At 42.1% G+C, this 27,681-nt stretch overlaps 1 protein-coding gene across 1 annotated transcript; it reads right to left on the bottom strand.

Moving 5' to 3' along the window:
• Positions 1-27,681, bottom strand: slc13a3 (solute carrier family 13 member 3). The gene is given in 12 exon segments (XM_037683913.1): positions 1-180; positions 262-399; positions 7,720-7,881; positions 19,973-20,085; positions 21,386-21,483; positions 21,591-21,695; positions 21,767-21,844; positions 22,143-22,289; positions 22,371-22,550; positions 23,898-23,967; positions 27,056-27,234; positions 27,431-27,681. Coding segments are annotated over 12 exon segments (1,674 nt in total). The 5' UTR covers positions 27,667-27,681; the 3' UTR covers positions 1-12.

A 27,681-nucleotide genomic window follows, 5' to 3' on the forward strand; every position in this document is an offset into this window, starting at 1 on the left:
AAAAAGAGGTTATCAGAGCGTGGCGTTGACTGATAAAACGTTGGGAATAAGTGCAGTCTTGTTGGCGGGGTGAGCCCATTCTGGGTAAGAGTTCAGGTTGAACATGGCAACACCCCAAGTATTCATAGCCAGAGAGACAGAGAGGATGCCCAGGATGTTCATGACGAAACCAGTCTTCACCTGAGAACAAGAGACCGAGGTGTGAGGACAGCGGAATATAATCTGTAGTTAACGTGCAGAAAGTCGAGGTGAGGGTGTTACCATGTCCTTCACCAGGAGGTGTCCTGATGCAAAGGCAATGGAGTTGGGTGGTGTGGACACTGGGAGCATGAAGGCGTATGAGCATCCAACCGTGGCAGGGATCATGAAGTACAGAGGGTTCACCAACACACGACTAGCCTGCAGAGATAACGACACACATTCAAAGTTTTCACATCTATGTGAAAAGGAAACAACTCAGCAGATCTTCTATAAAAGAAGGAATTAAAAGTATTTATGTCTTTACACCGCATGGCAGATCTTAGATATAAATTAAAAAGCAGCATTCATTCCTTCTTATCAACGCTGACTTACAACACGCTAACATTTAAAACCAAGGGTGCTCAGACATTTTCAGCATGTGAGCTCCTTTTAAAATGACCAAGTCAAAGATCTACCTACTTTAAGGCCCAGTTTACACGAGAACAACTTCTGGAAATGTTAGTGCTTTTTCAATGTTTATTGGAGGTAATAAACAAAAAATGAGAGGGTTTACATGAAAAACGCTGTAGTTTCCATGTCTGTTGGGTTGCCAGATAAGAAATGATTAACTATAGTACAGGTCTCTCTTGTAAATGAGTCTTCGTGAGTCCTGACTCAATGGGACTAACCTGTATAAATAAAGGTTGAATGAAAAAGTACTGTGACTTTAAAATTATAGAATTTTGACCAAAACTGTCATATGTGCTGAGTAAAGAGATTCTAAGATGAGGTGCATGTTGTATTTGTTGAACACGTGAAGCACCCACACCTGCCTCCACCCACATTTTCCCCACTCTGGACCCTTAACCCCCACCATCTGCTCTCCCGGGCACACTAGCAGCTCTCTGCTCCACACAGAGGACTTTGGTAGCTCGTGATCTGTGGTTGTGTCAGGAAGGACATCCGGCGTAAAAATAATTGCTAAGTCTTCGTGTGACTTAGTTCACTGTGGCCACCCCGGATGAAGGGAGCAGACAAAAGAAGAAAAAAAAACATTGAGTAATTTTATAGAAGGGCAAACTTGTGAAACAATCAACACCAACTAACTGGACGTGTTGGCAGGAGAGTCTTGAAAAGACAGAATCTGTTGTATTTTCCTGCTCCTCACAACAGCTTCCAGACTAAACAACAATCTGATAATAAATCCTGGTTACAGCCAAATTTAGAATATTTTATCTGTGGCATAAAATCTATTAACATACAAACTTTAATAAAGTGGGTAAAAAATCATATTTTTTATAGTATATACTTCAGATACCACACTTCTGGTTCAGTTATTTTATGTATCTTTAAATATATCCTGATGCATGCTCAATAATCCGGGTAGAAAAATATAAAAAAGTTACGTCAGGTCCTCTGGACGTTCAAAAAACAAAAACAAAAATTGTAGAAATGTTTAATCTTTCATCCGAAAGACTTCTTCTGTCTATGGAGCTGTGTTCAACTCAATCTTATAAATAACACCTTCTCATAGTGGATCACTATGATGGATCACTATTGATCCACTCTGAGAAGGTGCTATTTATAAGACTGAGCTGAACACAGCTCCTCAGACTGAAGAAGTCTTTCGGATGAAAGATGAAACATTTCTTCAATTTTTTTTGTTTGTTTTTTGAATGTCCAGAGGACCTGACTTAACTTTTTTATAACTTTAAATATGTTTGTAGATCCAACAACAACAGCAACAACAGCAGAAAATAACAGCATATACCCTGTATATGTCTAAAGAAAAAATGACTTAGAATACTTTAATTTATTGGATATTGAATGTAACACTGACCTAAAACACATGAAGTCAGGGTTAAAGTCAGACAATAAAATAATTTTAGACACTTTGTTACTGAAGACAACAGTGTTATGCAGGGCTGGAATGGGACTCATTTTCAGCCCTGGAGTTTCATGCCCACTTTAGATCATGACCTATTATGATTTAAATAATTCAATTATAACCTTACATCAGGGGCAATTCCTTTAGGGGTGCTTTAGCCCCCAGTGCTGACAATGGCTCTTGGCTTGAACAATGTGGTGACCATTGGCATCAGAAGCATTTTTAATGTGGAGGGGAGGACGTACTAGTGGTGGTGGTGGTGGAGGGGGGGGGGGGTGTCTGGGGTCCTGCCCCAGAAAATTTTGAATAAAGTAGATGCCATTTCCTGCATTCTGGTGTATTTTAACTTGTTGTTTAACATCTAGTTTTACCTACATAAGTAAACACTTGATTCAGTAACTATTTAGAGTTAATGGCACAACAACAAGTAGCCTGACCAACAGTTCTCCTTGTGTGAATAGAGTATGCTCCACTTCTCTCACGCCTCCTAGCCACAGTCTAAAAGACACAGTGTAGCCTAAATTAACTTTTAGGAAAAAACTCACTAGCCAATATGAAACAATAATAATAATCACTCCTTCTTACCAATGGCGTAGCATAAAGCAATATGATCATCGTTCATTGTGATTTATTAGTAGCTTAAAATACATAATTAAAACTCCAGTATTGGGCTAGGTCTACTGTAGTGATACCCAGTTGCAGGGTCAAGAGACAAACATGTAGCATTAACACAGTATGAGCAACATTTAGGAATTGTTTCTATAAGAACATTATCAAATAATTTACGTGAACGGTAAGATTAATCCGCCCACGAGGAAATGTATTTCATAGGCACAGTTATTCTCAAATGCAAGCTAGCTGGGCGCTTGCATGACCTCCATTGTTGTAAAACAGGAAGTGCAATCCATTCTGGGATTAAAGGACAGTGTAGGAATGAAACTGGTTAGCTTCAGCAAAGAAGTTTTCCATATTGACACCGATCAGGATGAAACAGCATAGAAAGTGTTCCGTGAATATGCAAACCTCTTCAAGAATGAACTTGGCAACTTACCTGTGACCTTCTCAATGAAACTCGATCCTAGCGTGTTACCAGTGGTCAACCCTGCAAGGCACATTCCTGTACCCTTGCAGAAAAAAAAGTTGAAAGAGAACTCCAGAGAATGCAGGACCTAGGAGTAATTGAACGAGTGGAGGAGCCTACAAAATGGGTGTCCAACATGGTTGCCACATACAAAAAAAGACACATCATATTCATATCTGTATAGACCCAAGAGATTTAAAAAAGGCATTGATGTGACCCCGGCAGCACGGTGGCACAACTGGTAGAGCTGCTACCGCTCAGCGAGAAGGTTGCCGGTTCAAACCCCGGTCCCGGGGCCTTTCTGGGTGGAGTTTGCATGTTCTCTCCATGCATGCGTGGGTTTTCTCCAGGTACTCCGGCTTTCTCCCACAGACCAAAAACATGCATGCTAGGCTGATTGGTAACTCTAAAATTGTCCCTAGGTGTGAGTGAGAGAGTCAATGGTTGTTTGTCTCATTTGTCTCTATGTGACCCTGTGATGGACTTGCGACCTGTCCAGGGTGTACACTGACCCTCGCACAGTAATTGCTGGACACTGGCACCGGCGACCCCTGTGACCCAAAAGTGGAAGAAGCGGGTAAAGATAATGGATGGATGGATGGATGGCTTGATGGATGGATGGATGGATGGATGGATGGATGGATGGATGGATGGATGGATGGCTGGATGGATGGATGGATGGATAGATGGCTGGATGGATTAATGTGACCACACCATCCTATGCGCACAGTAGATGAAGTAGCAGCCCAGGTATCAGGAGCAACCGTTTTCTCTGTTGTGGACGTAAAGAACTCCTTCTGGCAAATCAAATTGGATCATGCTTCATCTTTTCTTACTACCTTTGTAACCCCTTTCGGCAGATTCAAGTTCCTGAGAATGCCCTTTGGCATCAATGCTACATCTAAGGTCATCCAAAGAGCCATGGGGCAGGATATCCATGTGCGGTGATTGTGGATGATATCCTGGTGGGAGGAAAAGGAATTGAAGAGCATGACAAAAATCTGAAAAAAGTGCTGGTGCATGCCAGACAAATAAAACTCAGACTAAATCCAAAAAAGTGCACGTTTAGGCTCAAAGAGATGAGCTATGTGGGACACATCTTTACTGATGAAGGTCTTAAAGAAGACCAAACTAAAATCACTGCAATCAGTGACATACCATCACCAGAGGACAAGACTTCCTTCCAATGTTTTTTGGGAAAAATCAATTTTTTGGGAAAGTTCATCCCAAACTTTAGTGAACTGTTAGCACCATTACATCAGCTACCTCCCTAGGATGTTCAGATTTAGTTTATTTGTCATATGCAAATCAACACAAGGTCAACAATGTAATGAAATGCTGAGGACGAGAAGAACCATCTTGACTTGCCAAAAAAACAACAAGAAATACCAAAGCATGCAGCAAAATATACAAAACCAAGGTGCCAAAAGTGAAAAAGTTAACATCTACAGTGTGGTTCGGTTAGCAGTGTAGCAGGCCTTTTTAGCAGGTCCCATTAGCTGCTTGATGATAATAACAACCGGAGCAGCTGCCCTCACAGACTGCCCTCCAGAACCAGGTTCAGCAGACAGAGAACATCCAAGGTTTCCCCACGGAACTGAACGGGTCAGTAGAGTTTGGTCTGTGCAGGCAGATGGAGGATCTTGTTAGCAGCATTAGCAGGTCTCGTTAGCAGCTTGATAGTCATAACAACTGCAGCAGCTGCCTTCACAGACCATCCTCCAGAACTGGGTCCAGCAGACAGAGAACATCCAAGATTTTTCCCACCAAGCCAAACAGGTCCGTAGAGTTCAGTACGTGGAGGTAGGTGGAGGATCATGGAGATGGCTGCTGTTACAGGCCGAAGCCTGAGCCCAAGTGATGGAGGGTGGCCGGGAACTAAACCACAATGGCAGGATGGTAGGATGGCAAGGCAGCAACACACAAACTCCAAAAGTGCTTCCTTCTTTAGATAGAGAACTTTACTTATTTGCTTTTCTATGTTTGTGAATATTCCTGTAAAATGCCCCGAGACAACTTTGTTGTGATATGGCACTATATAAATAAACTGAATTGAAATAAACTGAAAGTGTGTTGTGATCATACCCGTAATGGGTGTGCAGTGTAGGCGTGAAAAGGGTTCAAACAAGAACAACAGGAACAAAAATTTTAGTCAAAGCAAAGCTCCCGTCAGTGTGGCCATACTGCAGAGCTCGTGATGTCACACTGTGGCTGTGGTGTGGAATTGGACTCAAAACCAGCACGATGCTTTCAACAAACTCAAAGCATGTATCCCCAACCCACCTGTACTGCAGTACTATGATATGCAAAAGACAGTGACTCTCGCCTGCGATGCTTCCCAGCATGGTCTAGGAGCTGCCTGCCTACAAGAAAACAAACATGTAGCATACGCATCACACACCCTAACTCAAATGGAGAGAAGGTATGCTCAATTTGAAAAAGCGTTATTGGCGGTAATTTTTGCAAGTTCCAAGTTCTATGATTACATTTATGTCAAACCAGTGGTGGCTGAAATGGACCACTAGCCATTAGTCACAATTCAGTGAATGATGCTAAGACTACAAAAATTTAACCTGACACTCATCTAAAAGAAAGGCAAAACACCTGTACTTTGCAGACACTTTTTCTCATACACCAAAACTGGACACTCAACCTCTCAAAGAGGAGCAACATGACTTTGAAGTAATGCCACTTCAGCTCATTTCACCAAGATGCTTACAAGAGCTTGTAGAACACACCTAAAAAGATGCTACTCTGCAGACACTTGCTCGTTACATCCAGCATGGGTGGTCAAAGCAAGCTAGTAGTGTACCCAACGCAATCAAACCATTTTTCAGTTTTCACGAAGAGCTGATTGTTGATAATGTTATTATGAAAGGCAATAGAGCTGTTGTCCCAGTTTCACTGCATGAGATCTACTTACAGAAACTATACAAAGGACATCCAGGCATGGAGTCTACAAAAAAGGAGAGCAAGTGATAGTGTGTTCTGGTTGACAATAAATACTGACATAGAGGACAAAGTAAAATCATACAGTATTTGCAACTGTTTTAAACCACACCAGCAAAAACAACCACTGAAACTACACCACATTTCAGATATCCCTTGGTCCATCACTGCCACAGACATATTCAAGTGGAACAACCACCACTACTTCGTGCTTGTGGATTCTTATTCTTTTCTAACAAGTCAAACCAACCATCTGCCTCTAAGACCCAATTCCATCATCACTTTTTTATTAATTTTATAGTTTCTTTGAGAATGAAATTTTAAACATTCTAAACTGCTCTCTTCAGATGGGTGTCTTCCCCGTTGCCTTTAAAATGGCTGTGGTGAAGCCCCTTCTGAAGAAGAGTAATCTAGATCCTAGTGTTTTTAATAATTATAGACCTGTATTCAACTTACTATTCTTAAGTAAAATCTTAGAAAAGCTTGTTTTTATTCAATTAAATGTTTTTTTAAATTATGCTGGTATTTTACAAAAGTATCTATCTGGTTTTAGGACGAACCACAGTGCAGAGACAGCCCTATTAAAAATTGTGAATGATTTAAGGTGTAATCTGGATTCACACAAGCTCTCAGTTCTTGTTCTATTGGATCTGAGTGCAGCCTTTGATAGAGTAGATCATCAAATTCTTTTAAATAGATTACAATGCCTGGTCGGTCTTTTTCGTACTGTTCTTCTGTGGTTCAGCTCCTATCTCACAGATAGAACCTTCATGGTAAGTATGGATACATGCTCCTCGCAGATCCATGAAGCCAACTATGGCGTCCCGCAAAGCTCTATTTTAGGCTTTCTGCTTTTAATTTGTACATGTTGCCGCTTGGTGGAGTCCTCAGGAGCCATGGGATAAGTTTCCATAGTTATGCTGATGACACACAGCTATACATCTCATTATCCAAACAGCCATCACTGTGGGGTTAACAGCCTCTTCTGTACTGGACAAGGTTGAGCATGCATGTGTTCATGTTTTTTGCTAATAAATAACAAGCATAAAAATAGCATAGTAAACAATTAAAATGAACTGTTTATTATGAACAAACCTACAGTTACAAATGAAATCAACACAACAGTAGCAGACGATAAACAGGGCATCTGTTCAGTCTAGGTGAAATTAATAACCTGGGAAAATAAAACTAGAAGCTTCTGCATAGCTTTATCTTAGCTTGGCTTTTCAAGATAAGGACGTTTTCTTCAAGCAGAAAGTGTTCAACGTGTGTTATTTCTTGTGAACAGAAAATGTAAGAGCTGAAAGTAATGATTTCCAGCAGCAACAGTTAATGTCTAACAGACTTCCAATAGGAGAAAATCTATTATTAATCTACAGAGAACAAGGTTCATAATTCACTGCTCTGCTTTATCTTGGAGCAGAAGCATTCTGTTGTTTCCCGGTCATGTTAGAATGACAACACTGATCTGAAAACTTGTTATTGTTGCAAGTCTTTCCATCCGTTTTAATTGATAAATCCATCTGTTACAACAGATGTGCAACAGACATGTACGCTGATTGTAATGACTGAGTCATTTCATCCACACACAACATTTATTTGTATTTAAAACCATTCTTACCAGTTCAGCAATGACAGGGAGAAATATGATGATTGTGGCAGTGTTGCTAGCAAACTCAGTGAAACAGGCGAGGAACGCCGTGATCAGTATCACAGCTGCAGCAGGAGGAACTTCAGCCAAAGGCTGGAGGTGGCCTCCAATCCAGGCGGCCAGGCCTGACTCCTGTTGGTGCACAAAGATTAGAGGTCAGAGATCTGGGTTATTGGTCAAAGATCTGGGTCAGTGGTCAAAGATCTGGGTCAGCGGTCAAAGATCTGGGTTAGTGGTCAAAGATCTGGGCTAGAGGTTAAAGATCTGGGTCAGAAATCAAAGATCTGGGTAAGAGAAATGCATGTTTGTTTGCCCTGCGCTGTACTCCACTTCTTGCTTGTGGAGCGGGGCCAGGACTGATTGCATTCACACTGTACTCAAACCGCGCTGGAGTTTTCTTCTACCGGACCGAGACCTAGGTTTTAGCCTTTTTGTTCCGTGACAGAGTTCGATGGCGCATTTACACCTCCCCATATGAACCGGACTTCCTAGGCCAACGGGCTAGAGTTCGATTAAAGCGGACTAAACAGGGCTGGTGTGAATACACCCTAAGATTCATTTAGAGCAACAACCAGCAGGTATAATCAGACAACCTGTAGAACTCCCCAAAGCTGGACCTGGTTGCTTTGGCTCGCTCGCTCCATCTGTCTGTCTGTCTGTCCGCCCGTCCGTCCGTCCGTCCGTCCGTCCGTCCGTCCGTCCGTCCATCCATCCATCCATCCGTCCGTCCGTCCATCCGTCCGTCTGTCCGTCCGTCCGTCCGTCCATCCATCCATCCATCCATCCATCCATCCATCCATCCATCCATCCATCCATCCATCCATCCATCCATCCATCCATCCATCCATCCATCATCTGCTTGTTCTGAAGTCAGGTCGCAGGGGCAGCAGCTTGAGCAGGGAGGTCCAGACATCTCTTTCCACAGCCACCTCTTCCAGCTGTTCTGGGAGAACTCTAAGATGTTCCCAGGCCAACCAAGAGCTGTTGACTCTCCAGCATGTCCGAGGTCTTCCCCGGAGTCTCTCCCCAGTTGAACATGCCTGAAGCATCCTTACCAGATCCCTGAATCACCTAAATTGGCTCCTCACTATGTGGAGGAGCAGCGGTTTTACTCTGAGTCTCTCTGGAATGACTGAACTTCTCACCGTATCTCTAACGGAGAGTCCAACTACACTTCAGAAGAAACATTTCAACTGCCTGTATCTGTAATCTCATTTTTTTGGCCACTACCCAGAGTTTGTGACCATAGGTGAGGGTAGGAATGTAGACTGACTGGGCCTTACAACTCAGCTTCCTCTTTACCACAATGGACTGACACAGAGTTAGAAGTGTCATTTCTAAGCCGAACCTGGAGCCCGGCCCCGCCCGACCCGGATTCAGACCAGGCCGGGTCATAATAATGTGCTTAATGTGTGGGCCGGGTCGGTGTCGGGCTTTTTATTGCATCAGAAACACGTGTGGCTGACAATCCAATATATGCAAACATGACTTGCCATACTGCACCTGCCGCATGTGGCCATTTGACCATTCGCTGACCAGCTGGTTGAAAGAGGTACAAAGTTCAGTTCAGCTTCAGATGGACTACTGCTTACATGGAAATTCATTCAGCCGCTGCACTCAGCGGACACGAGCAGCCGAGCCTGGGTCTGGGTCCTGGTCGGTTCGAATTATTTGGACCCGAGTGCAACTCTACACAGAGTCCACCATACTGCAGACGCTGCATCAATCCATCTGTTAATCTCATGCTCCATTCTTCCCTCACTCGTGAATAAAACCCCGGGATACTTGAACTCCTCAACTTGAGGCAGAACTTCACCTTGACCCGAAGAGAGCAATCCACCCTTTTTCAACTGAGAACCAGGTTCTTGGATATGACAGTGCTGATTCTCATCCCAGCCACTTCACACTCAGCTGTGAACCGCTCCAGTGAGAGCTGGCGATCACAGCACAATGATGCCAACAAGACCATACCATCCGCAAACAGCAAAGAATCCTGAGGCCACCAAACTGGACTCCCTCCACCCTCTGGTTGCACCAAGAAATTCAGTTCACAAAAGTTATGAACAGAATTGGTGACAATGGGCAGCCCTGATGGAGTCCAACTCCAACCCTGAAGGGGTCCGACTTACTGCCAGCATTGTAAACTTAAGTCACACCACTTGTATAGGGGCCAAACAGTTCATAGCAACGGGCCCCCAATCCCATACTCACAGAACACCCCCTACAGTGTACCTCAAGGAACACAGAAATTCAACTAGTCTAAGCGAAAAGAGGGAACTGGAAACCACCTTGAAATAGCCCACAATTGGAAGGGAAGAAGTCTGGGTTGGGTGCCATGTGAGCTGTAGATGTAGGATGTTACAACATCCCAGCACCACAAACCAACAGAAATCCGTTCACTGGTGGGAAAAGAGCTTAAGATGACGTGTGAGGTTACTTAGGCCCACCTCCACAAACTGCTCCTATGTCATGTGCCACAGAGACAACTCACAATTCCCTAAAATCTCTTTTTTATCTATACACCAATAAAATCTGATTAATTTAATTTTTAGATTGTCTTCCAACAAATTTTTCTCTATAGAAATTTGCTTTAAAGGTGAAGCAGATGAGTTAAAAATGTGAAGTAAAATATGTCTATAAGGAATGCATCAAAGTTTATTTCTGCTGTTGACCTTTTTACAGTTTCTAGTGCTCAGGCATGAAATCAGGCACTGTATCCCATTCTAAGCTATTTCTGATGTTTAAACTTTACATTCAGCTCTTCTGTTACACCTGCTTTTTATCGACTTCTTTTATTGAACTTTACTAATGGACTTTTATGTATGTGAATGTTCCTGTAAAGTGCCCTGAGACAACTTTGTTGTGATTTGGCGCTATATAAATAAACTGAATTGAATTGAAAAATTGAACTTCTATATACAAAACATTTATAAATTAGTTTTATTGGTATTTTACGTTGTGGCAGTGAAACCTTCAGAAATGTTGGGTGTCAGAATAACAACAGAGCAGATGAAACAGGAAGTTATATAGACTGAGAGTATTTCATGGCATGGATAGATCCAGACTGTATCACTTTAGAACTGTTTAAAGGTATATTGGGATGGTTTTATAGCATTTTCTCTGTATCATCACCTGCTGTTCAGGAGGAGACCTGCAGTAATGCCCAGCTCAGTGCAGCTTGTTTTAATCTCCTCATGAAGATAAACTAATTTTCTGGATGAAAAAACTTTAAGTGGAACACATGGTTGAACAAAGGCTGGATTGAAATAGATAAAGTTTTCATTTTATGGACAATCTTCAGCTTTGCCTGCAAGTGTACTGACATTTGAATCTGAATGACCCCAAGAGTTTCTGGAAAACCATCAATTTTTTTTTCTGGCAGCACTCACTCATCTGATCTGCCACCACAATTATTTGTTGACTCTGTGTTCCTGTGTCAAATAAGCATGATATGCTAAATTGTTTCAACAGACATTGTGTTGCCTCCAAATTCTTGTTTGATAGTTTTAATCCTACTTCTCCAACTTCTCTTACAAGTCAAAGCTCAGTAACTCTCACCTTCTCATTTTCACCATTCTTTGTCAGTGAGGTTGCTAAACTGCTAAAAAGTCTGGATTCTAGAAAATCAGCAGGCCCTGATGACCTCCCTTCTTATTTATTTTGTCTAGCTGCACAAATTATGGCAGAAGCGGTGTCATACAAGTATAATCTGTCCATACAACATAATATTGTTCCAGATGCTTGGAAAACAGTTTATGTTCTACCATTATTGAAGGGAGGGGACTCCACTATAATGAACAACTATCGGCCAATTTCCAAACTATATATATTAGCTAAGGTTTTAGAAAAGCTGGTGAATACTTAAGTCAAGAAGTATTTGGACTTAATATTTTATCTTCCCTCCAATCTGGCTTCAGGAAACAACACAGCACAACTGCTTTGTTGAAGGTTTTTAATGATGTTGTTGAAACACTGGATGCTAAGAATTACTGTGTTGCACTTTACTTAGACCTGTCCAAACTGTCCAGACTGCCTCCCAAGATTTTACCCCCATGTGGCCATACCAACACGTGGAAAAAACATGCTGGACCATTTTTACACAAATGTAAAAAATGCATACAAAGCTGAACCCTGCCCCCACCTCGGACTGTTAGACCATATCTCAATATTCCCAGCTCCTGCTTACCTGCCTCCGCTGAGACACTCCAGACCAGTACAAATGAAAGTTAAATCTTGGATCCAGGACAGTGGCCCCATACTGAGAGATTGTTTTGAACAAACTGGCAAGTTTTCAGAGAAGCTGCTGAAAACAGAGAAGCGCTTAATCTGGACCAATACGCATCCTCAGTTCTGGAGTACATACGTCTCTACCATAAGATATGTTAAAAGTTCCTCGAACAGAAAACCTTGGCTGAATGCAGAGGTGCGCACCCTGCTGGAAGCCAGGAACACTGCCTTCAGGTCTGGAAACTCACAGGAGCTGAGAAGGACATGGAAAGAGATGGTTGCTGGTATTAATAAGGCCAAGGCCACATATGCACAGCAGATCAAGGGTCAATTAACCTCACAAGACCCACGGAGCATGTGGATGACATTAAGCGTATAATAGATTATAAAGGCAGGAGCGAACAATGCCCCAAAGACCCATCACTGCCTGATGCCCTCAACAAGTTCTACGCATGCTTCAAAGGCACGAACAGAACACCCAGAACCAGACTCACCTCACCACCAGATGAAGAGCTTCTCAGCGTGACCTCAGCAGAAGTAAGGAGTACTTTCAGGAGGATTAATCCTCACAAGGCAACCGGCCCAGACAACATCCCTGGGAAAATGTTGAAAGAATGTGATGATCAGCTCTGTGAGGTACTGGCTTTAACTCCTCGCATACCCTGGTGACAGTTCCCACCTGCCTGAAGACTGCCACCATCATCCCAGTCCCAAAGAGCTCTACAGTGACTGGTCTGAATGACAATCGGCCAGTGGCCCTCACCCCAATAGTCGCTAAATACTTAGAAAAACGGGTCATGATGCACATCAAAACAGCCATCAATATCAACGAGGACCCTCATCAGTTTGCATACCGTGAGAACCGATCAACAGAGGATGTCATCTCCTCTGTGGTCCACACTGCTCCCAACCACCTGGAGCAGAAGGACTCCTACGTCCGTATGCTCTTTGTGGACTTCACGTCTGCCTTCAACACCATGATCCCCCAAAACCTTGATGGACAAACTATTCACACTAGGACTAAAGCCCCTCCATTTGCAACTGGGTACTAGACTTTTTAACAAATAGATCTCAGTCTATGAGGATCCACAACTTCTCCTCCACCTGTCATGATCAGCGGCCCCCGCTGGCCCTCATCTGCTCACTTCCCTGCCCCTTCATGACATGCTATAATTTCTGCCATTCTGGTCATAGTTTCTGTTCATGTTTATTCTCATCTCCTGTCAACCTGTACCTCTGCCTGCTCACTTCACCACACCCCCTCAGCTTATCACAGCAATCAGCCCTGATTCCACTCACCTGTTCAGCTCATCTGGTTCATCTGCTCTGCACCCTTCAAAAGATCCATTTTCCCTCTCCACCAGGGCGAGATTATTACACCTTCCATGGTCCCTGATTTTCAAGCCCTCATAGTTTCATGCCTAGACTTCAAGCCTTATTCTCTGGATTATTGACCTCACGCCTGCCTTCTGGATTTCCCGTTTTTTGCCTACTCCTCATCTGTTTCTGTTCTGCCTCTCTGACCACGGTAACGACCTCCTCTTCAGTCTATGACCTCGACTCACGGATCACCCTTTTGGATTGCCCTTTGGACCACAAACTTTCATTGCCCCACTGTCCATAGCATTAAAGGCCTCCCTCTGCAGCTACCAGCAGCCTTATTAATAAAAACTGTTAATTTTTGCACTCCTGTGTCTGGCTTATATTGAATCCAAAACCTTGGTTCGTGACACCACCACCACAACTCTCAGCACTGGCTATCCTCAGGGATGTGTGCTGAGCCCTCTCCTGTTCACTCTGCTCACGTATGATTGTGCAGCTACCCATTCAGGCTGTCATATTGTTAAGTTTGCGATGATACGGTTGTGGTGGGATGCATCACAAACAATGATGAGTCCACCTACAGGCAGGAGGTGGAACACCTAGAGAGCTGGTGCAAAGAGAATAACCTTCACATCAATGTGAAGAAAACAAAGGAGATAATTGTGGACTTCAGAAGGAACAAACACACCTACACCCCCTGAACATAAGAGGATCTGCGGTGGAAGCGGTCTCCAGCTACAAGTACTTGGGTGTACACCTGAATAACAACTTCAGCTGGGGCAACAACACTACCAGCCTAATCAAGAAAGCTCATCAAAGACTCTACTTCCTCAGGCGGCTGAGACGAGCTGGTCTGGGAAGTTCAGTCATCACCTCCTTCTACAGGTGTGCAGTGGAGAGCATCCTGTGCTCCAGCATCAACGTGTGGTATGGAGGCTGCACAGCTGCAGAAAGAAAAGCTCTGCAGAGAGTGGTGAAGGCTGCACAGAAGTCTGTTAGGGTCAGTCTCCCCACCATCACACAGATCTACACTTCTAGATGCAGGAAGAGGGCCACCTGCATCATGAAGGACCCCACTCACCCAGCACACACTTGTTGACCTGCTCCCCTTAGGAAGGAGGTTAAGGAGCATTAAGTGTAGAACCACTAGACTGAGGAACAGCTTCTACCCTGAAGCTGTTAGACTCATGAATATCTAACCAGGATAATGACTGTGAAATATCACATCATGTTGCTGCAGATCTGTTTCATGTTGCTGTGTTCATGCATGCTCATCTGCTCACACAGACTCATGTTTGTGCTGCTGTTCGATGTAATGTTTTTATGCTGCTAATGCTAGTGTATATTTAGTTGATGTTTTTCTTAGTTCATGTCTTAGATTTTATTACTGTTTTTCTTTTACCTTTTATTGTTGGATGTAACTGGGACCCTGTGTACATAATTTCGTTCTACCACATGTACCACATGGGGTGCGAATGACAAATAAAGAACCTTGAATCCTTGAAAGCCTTTGATACATCTTATGCCATAAGCTCTCACATATAGGTTTCTCATATCACACTGTTGTTTGGTTTTTAAACTATCTTTCAGGATGGAGGCAATGTGTTCGAAATAATGGTACTTCGTTTAGCTATTTAATGGTCACAAATGGTGTGCCTAAAGGCTCAGTTTTAGGACACTTCTTTTTTTAAATTTTTTTTAAAACAAATTATATAAGTAATGTAGGTCAAAATATTCTTGACGCCTCCTTGTATCTCTATACTGACGATACAATTGCTTATTGTCGAGGTAACACAGTGGTAAAGGTTTTCCAGCTTCTACAGTCTGTATTTGACATCATTCAGTCAGACTTATTCAATCTCAAATCTGTGCTAAATGCTGTGGAAACCAAAGGGATGTTGTTTTCAAAGAGAAAGTTGGTGCCAGCAGTTCTTCCTCCTATCACATCCATGCATCATGTTCCTATTGGGTTTGTGGATTCTTACAAATACTAGGGAATTTTAGTTGATGCAGATGTCTCTTTTAAACCAGATATCAAAAACTTGATAAAGAAACTGAAATTGAAATTGAGTTTCTTTTTTATAAATATATCTTGTTTTACTCTGAATGCCAGGAAACACTTGTAGCTGCAACTTTCCTACCTGCTATTGATTATGGTGACATTGTTTACATGAATGCCCCTGCCAGCTGCTTGTAGATGTTGGATGCTGTCTACCATGGTGTGCTAAGATTAATAACTGGTTGAAATTAATAAAGGTTGAATTAATGAAAAATCTGGTTGCAACTCCCATACCCATCACTGCACTCTATATTCATTGGTCAGTTGGCCATCATTATCTACTCGTAGGCTCTCACACTGGTACATCTTGATCTGTAAATCACTCCTTGGTCTGCTGCCTTCTTATATCTCTTCCCATATGTCACGTCGTCAGTGCCATTTCAACGTCACTCTCAGGCCATCATTACCTGCGGTGTTCCTTCGGTGCAGACTGAACTTAGCAAAAAAGCCTTTTCTTATTCTGCCCCTGTAACATGGAACACCTTGCAACAAGAACTGAAGCTGTCCGCTTTGATTTCATTAAGGGATTCTAAACATTTGATAAGGTCAATAGAAACATCAAAGCAAACATGTTCCTGTTTTTAGTATTTTACCTTGATTTAAAAGGCACCTAGATTTCATTGTTTTATAACATTACTTTTATTTTTATTGCATTTTATTGTTGTTTATTTTTTACTGTACTTTTTATGTTGTCTGTCTAAAACAGATCTCTCTTGAAAATGAATCCTTGTGACTCAATGACACTAACCTTTATAAAAAAAAAAGGTTGAATGAAAAAAAAACAATTTCTTTAAATTATCTTCCACCTCTGTGAGATGGAAGCTGGGAGACATCATACATAATCCTTCTGTCCTGTGATTACGGGCTGGATCACGTTCTGAAGTATACATTTTAGCTGCTCATGCATCAATATATCTCATATTGGCCTGCCCAGTGATGCACAGACACGATTCATTCATTAATTCTGTAGGAGTTCCAGTTTTTCTCCTACCATTCCTCAACACCAGATGGCACCAACAAGCATACACCTGTGGACCATTCTTCTAATGAGCTGCAGGAATATAAATGGCAGTATATTACTTCACTTCGATGCTGGTGCATTATCAGCCTACCAGTAGTTGTATTCCTGGCCACTTTACAATTACTTGAGTTTTGTAAATGCTAAACTTTGTTCTCACTTGTTTCAGCACTGACTCCTGTGTTTCTTCTATGGCTTGGACCTCCCTGCTTTCATCGTGAAAGCCCCCTAGTGATTCCTCAAGTCCTTCCTCAACTTCCACCATCAGTCTATGCAACCTTTCTGGGACCTCCTTGTTTGTGACTACTGGAACTATTGGACCCTCACCCATGTGATGACCTTTTTCTCCAACAGTGAGACAAACAACATCTTGAATCATACTCAAGGATCCAAACTGTCATCTTAACTCTTGTCCTTACTCTCCAGGGTTCCAGTCCCTCCCAGTTGAGTTGCAGCCAACTGTTGATTTCACATTTTGTAAATAAACACTGTTAAATATTATCTGGTATTGGAGTTGTTCTCCTTTTGTCACATTAGTATCTGGGCACTGAGAAAATCTTTACAGAATGCACCAGCCAGACGAAACACAGAATGTGACTTAAATGAACAACTACAACACTCTCTCATGTCACAAATCAGGTGCATCAATAAACACGAGCGAAAAAATCCTCACACAACAAAATACCAATCGGTCTAACCTGAAAGAACTCGGAATGATGTTTGCCTTTAATCAGAAACTGTCATTATTACTCCTACCTTCTCCAGAGACTGCCACTCGGAGCCCTGCAGCCCTTCCTGCTTCACCGGTGGTGTTCGAGCAGAATCTCTAGCCTTCTGAACTTTTTGACAGTAACCCAGATCGATTGGGGGGTGGGGGGTACTCCAATGCAAGCTGGCATTTAAGACAGCCCCAAACTTATACTCCTCTGATGCAGCTAAAATATTGTACATCGTTAGCCAATGAAAAAGAGACACTGTAGGTTGGGCTCATGTGTATATGGACTCTCATTATCTAAAGGCTTTCAATTTTTCCTGTTTTACGAAAGTTTCAACTTGTGTTTGATCATCCTTTCTAGCAGGTGGAGGCAGTGAAGCGCCTACTCAACTTCAAACAATGGAAGAACTTGGTATCTAAACATGCCCTTGAGTTCAGGATCACCGCTGCCCGGACATGATGGGACGAAACCGTACTCCGAGGTACCTTCTTACATTCCCTTTATGACAAAATTAAAGATCAATTAGCAACCAGAGACAAACCTCAGAGCCTAGGCTGTAAGGATGGTACTATTTGCTGTTTCTGTTTGTGTCTGTTTTCTCGTCAGTTTAATTGGTGTCACCTTTGTCTCGTCACAGCTGTTGTAATCACGTCTTGTCTTGTCCTTGTATATAAGCCTCCTGTCCTGTGTTGTTCCTTTGTCGGTTCGTCGTTGGGTATTGCCTGTCCTGTCCTGCCTGTGTGATCTTGTTCTTGAGTCCATGTAAGTTTTGCTGCCATGTCAGCCTTTTGATTTATTATTATTATTATTATTATTAAAAGTATTTTATTTTATACATCTGCCTCCTGAGTCCTGCCTGCGCAACTGGGTTCTTCTGTCCTGATCTGCCTCGAAAATCCTGACATAGACCAGCTAATCCACCTGGCCACACGTATCGACAATCGCTTCCAAGAGAGAAGAGATTTGGACTACAACTTCCAGCTCCCCTGTACTTCTGGGTTCTGCCTATGCCAAATGTTCATGCTATTGTTCCCCACGTCAACAAACCAGAACCAGAACCCATGCAGGTCAGTCAAACCCATCTCACTCCTGAGGAGAGGCAACAGAGAATTGTAAGTAAAGCCTGCATCTATTGTAGAAAAAAAGGACATTTCATCACTCGTTGCTCACTCCAGGGAAATGAGTCGCCTCACCAGTAAAACAGGAGATACTGGTGGGAAGCTCTGCTATTTCTCCTACTTCCCAACTGTTGCTAACCACAGTAATTTCCAATAACCATGAAAGAATATCTGTTTCTGCTCTTATCGACTCCGGTCCTGACCAGAATCTAATCAGTAGAGATCTGGTGGACCAGAGACCAGAGACTGGTCATCCCAACTCAGACACTTCAGCAGCCCCTAACAGTGACAGGACATACAAGTGAAAGTTTTGCCTGTGTGATATTCAAGACACTTAACATCCACCTGATCATCACCAGAAATCACCACAAGGAGGGTGAATTTTTTGTTTTGGATTCCTCTTCCTCACAATTAATTATTGGGTTCCTGTGGCTCAGAAAACATAACCCAATCATAAACTGGGTTGAGAAAAGAGTGGAGAGATGGAGCACTTGTGTGTCTGGGAAACTGTTTAAAAGCAGCCGCTCCCACATTTATAAAGAAAACTATGGCACTCAAAGACACAGACTTATCTAAAGTCCCCACTATTTATCATGACCTAGTTTCTGTTTTCAGCAAATAAAGAGCTTTATCATTACTACCTCATGGCCCCTATGATTGTGATATAGACCTTCTACCCACTAGTTGGCTCTACAAACAGGCAGATCCAAAAGAGCCCCTGAAAATCTACATTGATGAGCCTCTGGATTCTGGTATCATCTGCCCCTCCACATCCCCAGTGGGGGCAGTATTTGTCTTTGTGTCTAATAAAGATAAATCCCTTCAACCCTGTATAATAACAGAAGACTCATTCAAATAACTGTTAAAAATAAATCCCTGTTACCACTAAATGACTCAATTTGTGATCAACTTCACTCCGCCTCCATTTTCTCTAAGCTTGACCTCCGCAACACTTATTATATTATTTAATTGTTTTTTGTTGAATTATTGTTGTATGCACTTTATATACTGCCTGTCTCAAACAGGTCTCTCTAGAAAATGAGTTCTCGTGACTCATTGAGACTTTTTTCTTCCAGCTGCTCCATTCTTCAGGGGTCACCACAGGAAATTAACTTGCAGGAAGACAGCAATTTTTTTTATGCTGGATGTCCTTCCTGACAACCACAGATCACTGAGCTACCACAGCCCTCTGTGTGGAGCAGGGAGCTGCCATCTAGGGTTCCTGAGGGAGCAGATGGTGTAGGTAAAGGGCCTTGCTCAAGGGCCCAGAGTGGGGCAAATTAAGGCGGAGACAGGTGTGGGCGTTTCACCTTTCCTACCCACATTTTGATGTTGTTGGTACAGGGAGTTGAACCGGCGACCTTCCGATCACAGGCCCACTTTCTCTAATCTCTGCGCCACCACTCTCATAGTGACTCAATAAGATTAGCCTGTATAAATAAAGGTTGAATGAAATTCTTTTGGGGGGTGAGAATTAGGGAGGGAAAATTAATGGAGAATTGCATTCAGGACTCCACTTGTACATTTTGAGGACTTAGTAATGCCTTTTGAGTAAATCTTTACACATTCATTCATTCAGAATGGCCCAGCCCTTTTCCATAACTTTTATAGAATAGTTTATAAAAAGCTTCTGCGTCAGAAACGACTGGGTTTACAAGAGTTAAGGTTACAAGAGAACAAAAGTTCTACACAAGTAGAAATTCTTTACATTGAGTAGATTATGACTCTACAGTACAAAGATTATTACATCCTGTATCTTTACCTCACAAGCTTTGGCCATTGCAAAACCCCCTCCAAGAAGGAGAATGATGTTCCAGGGAACAGAGTCCTGGGCCTTCTTCCACGACAGCAGAGGAACGTACGGAGTGTTCAAAGCTGAGGAAACATGCTCTCATCAGAAAACATTTTAATAAAAAAGAAAAAAAACTACATCTAATGTCTTTTAAGTCTGTGCAAGATGCACTTTATATGGCATAAATGTGTATTTATTTATGCATATGATTTCAAATGTACATTTATCAAATCATGTCTTGACCTCTTCTTTGAAAGATTTGATCCATATTAAAGTCAGAACTCCCTGCTTTGTTTCTTATCTTTCCTCGTTGGAGTCCTCCGGTTTGTTTGACCAGCTGAACATAAAACACACACATACACACACATGCACGCACGAACGCGCGCGCACACACACACACCACAAACACACACACATTCACACGTGTGTTCCTGTAAACATACTTTTAGGGGACTTTGCATTGACTTCCATTCATTTTCTCTAGCTTAACCCTAACCTTAACCCTAACCCTAACCCTAACCAATCTGCAATTCACACCTTAGTCCTAAACCTAACCCCTAACCCCCCCAACAAGACTTCTCCTTGTGGGGACCTGGCTGTGGTCCCCATAAAGAGCAGATGATTCCCATAATGCATGATTTTTTGTGAAATTGATCCCTACAAGGTAACCTAAAACAAAAATCCACACACACACACACACATACCCTGAACATTCCCAAAAATATGATAAACGAACTTTAAAACCATTGTCACACTAAACTTTCATGATTTCCTTTATTGTATTTTGGTTTTGCCCCTTTTTAAAGAAACATTTACCACAATAATAATAATGGTAAATGGACTGTACTTATATAGCGCCTTTCTATCTTGTTTCAAGATACTCAAAGCACTTTACACTAAAATCTGTGCCTCATTTACCCATTCAAACAGCACTCTACTAGATCTCCACAAAGCTAATTGAACAAATCCTTCTAATGAGACTAATCAGAGCTTTATCACATTCATACACTGATGGGACACACATCAGAGGCAATGAGGGGTTCAGTGTCTTGCTCAGGGACACTTCGACATGTGACTGCTGGTGGATTCGAACCCCCAACTCTCGCATTGGAGGACAACTGCTCTGACCACTCAGCCACAGCCGCCTCTAAATAAAATATTTTCAAAAGTGAAAAAGTAAGTATTCCTGTACGCACAAAGCATGACTGCACAGTTTATAAAGATTAGACTAATCACACAAACAGAGAACGTACAGTCTGGAAATTCACTAAAACTTTCTAATCCTCATTATTAACATTCCTCAGCATAGTTTCTGTATTTTGTAATTAATGGCGTACAGATGAAAGTGAATTAACCTGATTAGAAATCTCTAGTTTGACTTACCTTTTGGGTCAAACCACCATTTCAGAGAAGGTTTCTGAGAAGGGAAGAAGAACAGAATAGACACGATGATCACACCAGTGACTGCATCTGACACGTACCTGCAACAAACAGAAATAAAAACCAGACAATCATCACTCAACGGTGTCTTTAAAGCTCATCTTAAAAGAAGAGAAGCAGCATAACACAGCCAAGATCCATTTCTTACCCCTTCTTGAAAAACACTGACCAGCCTGGAACAAACTTTGGATCTCTTGAGAACAGAAGAACGGCAAACAAAACGAAAAAGAAAGAGATGGCCCCCTCTGCAAAGCTGAAGGGAGACATAAATGTACTCATTCTGCATTCTCTGCATCAAAACCTGAAGACACAGCAGATCCTCACTTTAGTGGTCCCAGTTTCTGGTAATCTTGAAGAATCAAAGCTTGGGCTCGAGCTTCTGCCTGAGATCTCCAGTCATGTCTTGCAAAACACAACCTGGTAGATCACACAAAATAGTTAAATCATGTCATCTGGACAGATTCTTCTTGGTAGAAACATTTCATTTTTTATCCAAAAGACTTCATCAGTCTGAGGCCTGCCAACAAAATCTGTCATATAAATAGGCTTTGTTCAAGCTAGCCTGCTGTGGATATCCTAGAAACTGGCTTTACATATGCAAAACATAAAGGCCAGACCAGAAAGAGACTGCAATATTGATGCTTTAGTGTCAAAAATATGAAATACAGTCATGAGAACACTGTTTTTGGTCATCTATGGCTCGTAGCTTTACCAGCTTTACCTCGTGTTCAAGCCCCCATAAAGAAAAGAGATCCAAAGCCATCCCAGGAACAGGAAGAGGAGCATCAGTGGGAAGGCAAATGCAAACCAAGAGCCAAAGTTGATAAGGTCGCAGTCTGGGAAATAGCTGCAGAAGATAAAATAATATTTGTCAGTCAGAACTGTCTTCATGTGACACAGTTGGAGTTTGAAGTGTTGGAAGAAAGACCTTTTTAGCTGTCCAATCAGGATGAGGTTGGGTGCGGTGCCTGTCAGTGTTGCTGTGCCTCCAATGCTGGCTGCGTAGGGAATACAGATGAGGAACCCTTTCCAGACTTTCAGCTGATACTCCGACTCTGAGCGGATCTCTTCTGCTGTCCTCAGGTCAGGCTGCTCCACTGCATCCATCCTTTTATTTTAAAAGTTTTAAGCGATACATCATGATTTTTCATCAGCTCTAGTCTACAGCTTGCATCCTGTCGGCATAGTTCCACTTGTCAATGTCAATTTATTTCTATAGCACATAAAAACAACAAAATCTGACCAAAGTGCTTTACAATTAAGTCAAATTACAAAGAAAAATACATATTGTGCCACTCAGAAAACAAAAGAAAGATAATAATAAAATACAACAAACAACAACAAGAAAAATCACCTCTAACTGGTTCTCAGACTCTGCCTGGATCAAACACCAAAGAAAAGACGAGTCGAGCCAAGATTTAAAAGTCTCAGCAGTCTTTAAATAATCAGGTAAACTGTTCCACAATGTTGGAGCAGCAGATGAAAAAAACCCGATCCCCTCTGGACCTCAGTCTGGATCTGTGGACTTCTAAGAGGAACTGGTTGGTGGAACGGACTGCTCTAACTGGAGTGTAGGTGTTAAGAAGATCACATAAATAAGATGGGGCCAGACCTTTTAAGACTTTAAAAACGAGCAATAACATCTTAAAATCAATCCAGAAGTGGACAGGAAGACAATGAAGAGAAGCCAGGATAGAGGTTATGTGTTTGTGTTTTTTAGTTGCTGTTAAAAGACGAGCGGCTGCGTTCTGGACAGCTTGTAAGAGATGTAAAGATAATTTATCTAAACCACCATACAGTGCGTTACAAGAGTCCAAACAAGAGGTAATAAAATCCTGAATCACCTTTTCAATGTCTCTGAAAAGGAGACAAGACTTCACCTTGGCAATAAGTCTCAGTTGGAAGAAACTATATTTATCTGTTTGTCTAATTTAAAAGCAATATCAAAAATAACTCCCAGATTCCTGACAGAAGAGTGGCTGTGTGAAGCCAAGGGGCCAAGAGTGTCAGGAGCATTACTTTTACCAAAGCTGATGACTTCAGTTTTATTTTCATTTAGATTCAGACATTTTAGGTTAATGTCGTTTAGACAGTTCAAGAGTGATTCTTGTGGAGTAACCCTGTCTGACAATGGGCAGATACCTGAATGTCATCAGCAAAGAAGTGAAAAGAGATGTTATATGTTCTAAAAATGAACCCCAAAGGCAACATGTAAAGATTAAAAAGCAGTGGACCTAAAATAGATCCTTGAGGGACCTCACAGATTAGAGGAGCCGCAGACGAAGAACATTCTCCTAAATGAACAGAAAAACTCTCGTCAGTCAGGTAGAATATGAACCAGGCTGAGTATAGTTATTATGTAACTGTCTCCTGTTTCCAGTCTTTATACTAAACTTTCCCCAGAGTCCGTGGTTGTATCCTGCATGAAACAGATGTGCTCCTCTGTGCCTCTTACCACTCTGGTGACAGCGTTTGTTTCTCACAAGGCTCTGACGGCAGAGAATGCAGCTTCACAGAAGACTGGCCTGAAAGAAACATCAGGCTTAGTCTGTGAAAAGAGCAGTAATCTTCGAAAATAAAAATCTGAAATGTCAATTTCTGGGATGTAGTTTGAATATATGTATTTTATGCAAAACAGCATGAATCAATAACTGCTGAAGGTTTAACTCCAGGATCAGTGTGTTGGAAACTGCACAAAGTTCACATGTTAGATTACTCATTAAAGACTCAATACAACCATCATGATAGTCTGGATATATTCTAGGGAATATTTCACTGACAATACCTTCATTTTAATATGATTTATATAAAACATTTAAATATATATTAATATATTTAAATATATTTTACAGCACACCATGCATGCAGCATTCTAGTGCCATGACTTCATAATGGTTATACTTTTTTTGAGTTAACATGTTTGTTGAACCAATTTCTTGTGAAGTTATTTCTAAATATTCACAAATAAAAATTCAATTTATCAGAGGTGGAATGTAGCAAATTACATTTATTCACATTACTGTAACTAAGTATAAATTTTGTTTACTTTGTACTTTTCTACACAATTATTTAAATCTAAGTGTTTTGTAAGTCTTGTACTTGTCATTTCAAGCTGTTATTAATTAATTAATTATAAATAAAATCAGGAGGAAAATATGTGCTCCTGCAGTGACTGGATCGGATCCAGCTGAAAGTGAAGATGGGTCCTGAAGGAGGATCTTCCTCATTTATTAAACCTGAGTGTGTGCACAATTGCCAAGTGCACGAACTGCCTGCTTGGCCAGCTTTTATTTTTTGCAATAGTGGGTTGTAATTTGGTATGGTGGTAGCTGAGAACCCCCCCCCCACACACACACACATATAGCACTTCCAAATCAAAATTTTAAAATGGTAGGAACATGGCGGTCTCATCAAAGTTTCTCCAGGAACTTTCTAGTACATTCCCAATGAAAATCAAAAATCCAAGAAGGCTGCATGAGCTAAAAAGGAAAAATAGTATAAATCTGCAATTTTTGAGCTGTTAGGCTGAAATTTGGTGTGGTGGGAGCTTAGAACCGATTGTTGGTCGAACCTCATATCCAGGAGGAACAATGAGGGTTCTGTCCTGGCTGTGGAACACTGGATCAGCTCTTTACACTCACTAAGGTACTTGAGGAGTCATGGGAGTTTGCCCATCCATTCTACATGTGTTTTGTGGACTTGGAGCTGGCATTTGACCGTGTTCCTTGGGGTACACTGTGGGGGTGCTGGGGTGGGGGGGTGCTCCATGAGTATGTGACTGGGTGGGTGCCAGTTGCTACAGGCTGTTCAGTCCCTATACAAGTGGTGCAAGAGTTTGGTTCGCATTGTCAGCAGTAAGTCTGACCCCTTCAGGGTGGGAGTTGGACTCCACCAGGGCTGCCCGTTCTGGTCATAACTTTTATGGACAGAATTTCTCGGTGCAGCCAACGGGCGGAGGGAGTTCAACTCTGTTTTGACAGATGATGTGGTCCTGTTGGCGTCATTGTGCCATGATCTTCAGCTCTCACTGGAGCAGTTCACAGCCAAATGTGAAGCAGCTGGGATGAGAATCAGCACATCCAAATCTGAGGACATGGTCCTGAACCGGAAAAGGTTGGATTGCTTTCTTCAGGTTGAGGGTGAGGTTCGGCCTCAAGTGGAGGAGTTCAAGTATCTCAGGGTTTTGCTCACGAGTGAGGGAAGAATGGAGTGTGAGAATAATAGATGGATTGGTGCAGCGTCTGCAGTATTGCGGACTCTGTACTGGTCTGTTGTGGTGAAGAGAGAGCTGAGCTGTAAGGCAAAGCTCTCTGTTTACTGGTCGGTCTACATTCCTACCCTCACCTATGGTCACGAGCGAATGAGAATGTGGATACAGATGTTTGAAATGAGTTTCTTCTGCAGAGTAGCTGGACTTCCCCTTAGAGATAGGGTGAGAAGTTCAGTTATCTGGGAGAGACTCAGAGTGGAACCACTGCTCCTCCACATCAAGAGGAGCCAGTTGAGGTGGTTCAGGCATCTGGTAAGGATGCTCCCTGGGCGCCTCCCTAGTGAGGTGCTTTGGACATGTCCGACTTGGAGGAGACCCAGGGGAAGGCCCAGGACATGCTGGAGAGACTATGTCTCTTGGTTGGCCTGGGAATGCTTTGGAATCCTCCCAGAAGAGCTGGAAGAGGTGGCTGTGAAAAGAGATGTCTGGACCTCCCTGTTCAAGTTGCTGCTCCTGAGACCTGACTTTGGAATAAGTGGAAGATGATGGATGGATGGTAGCTGAGAGCAATGTTCAATAAATACTGAACTTAAATTAAAAAAATTCAAGATGTCCACCATAGCTTAAAGGACCCCCCCCCCCCCTCCCCACACACACACACACAGGCCCCTACTGTAATTTGGTGATTTATTTATTTTTTTTGCCTTACTGAGCTGAAATTTGGTGTGGTGTAGCTGAGAGCAATGCCCAATACATAGTACTGTCAAATCAAAGCTTTAAAATGTCCACAACATGACAGTCCCCATCAAAATTTCTCCAGAAACTTTCTTGTTCTACCTGTTGCTTTGTGTGTTTTTATTCTTCAGCATGTTTTTTATTGAACAAGTTGAGAACCGTGGAACGGTCCACACTTAAATGGCAACTTATTCTTTAAATATCATCTGTGGACTCTTTTATTTTGTAATTTTATATTAAATCATGTGATTCCCTTGTGATGAAAAATCACAACAAAGTATCTTTTACTCAAAGTAATTTTTTATGTCTTACTTTTTACTTGCATTTGAGTAGATTTTCAACTTACCGGTAGCATAGATACTTTTGCATGAATACATTGTTTTAACAATTTTTCCACTTCTGCAGTTTATTAATTGATGATAATGTTTGCAAGTTGTTTGGTGAGAGGCGGATAAAAATAAAGTGAACCAAAAACCATCGAGTTTTGAACCAACAACCCTAATTATTTTGCAACATGTCCTTTAAAGAACCAAAATGAGTTTGTTGATATTCTACAGAATTCATGAACACAGTACGTAACCATCCTCTGACATGTCGCTGTGATTTATTATAAACATTTGAAACTTTTATCACACAGAGCATAGATGGGACTTATTTTGATACAGTACCATTTATTACAGCACCTTCGTGGTCCTCGGAGGATTTGCACTTCTTCTTCAGGCTCTCCAGGTCTCCAAACAGGCTCTCCAGGATGGCGTTGGCGATGGGCAGCATCATGGCTGTTGTTGCCGTGTTGCTGAGCCACATGGACAGGAAGGATGACGTCAGCATCATCCCCAAGATGAGCCTGCAGAAACAATTCATTACAAAATCTAAAACTGCTCCAAGAAGCACTCAGATTTATTAAAAAAGATCAGGTACTGTAAGTTTAAGCTTAATTCTCAACATTTTAGGATGCTAAGAATTCCAGTTAAAAGAAGTAAATAAAAGAAGTAGATAAAGTAGAAGTAGATAAAATAAGTAAATAATGCATGTTTCCTCACCAGGCTGGTTTCACTCCAACAATACTAAGAACCTTCAGCGCTATCCTACGATGCAGACCCCACTCCTCAATGGAGGACGCCATCACGAGGCCGCTGAGGAACAGGAAGTTGGTTTCGATGAAGTACTGGGGGCAGACCTTTTTGGCTGGTAGAACGCCCAGCGTTGGAAAGAGGCAGACTGGGAGCATCGCCGTGACAGCCAGCGGCAGGGCCTCCGTGCACCAAAATGTTGCCATCAACACCACCACGTA

This window comes from Nematolebias whitei, chromosome 11 (genome assembly GCF_014905685.2).
Source record: "Nematolebias whitei isolate Nwh7 chromosome 11, NemWhi1, whole genome shotgun sequence".
Classification (NCBI taxonomy): domain Eukaryota; kingdom Metazoa; phylum Chordata; class Actinopteri; order Cyprinodontiformes; family Rivulidae; genus Nematolebias; species Nematolebias whitei.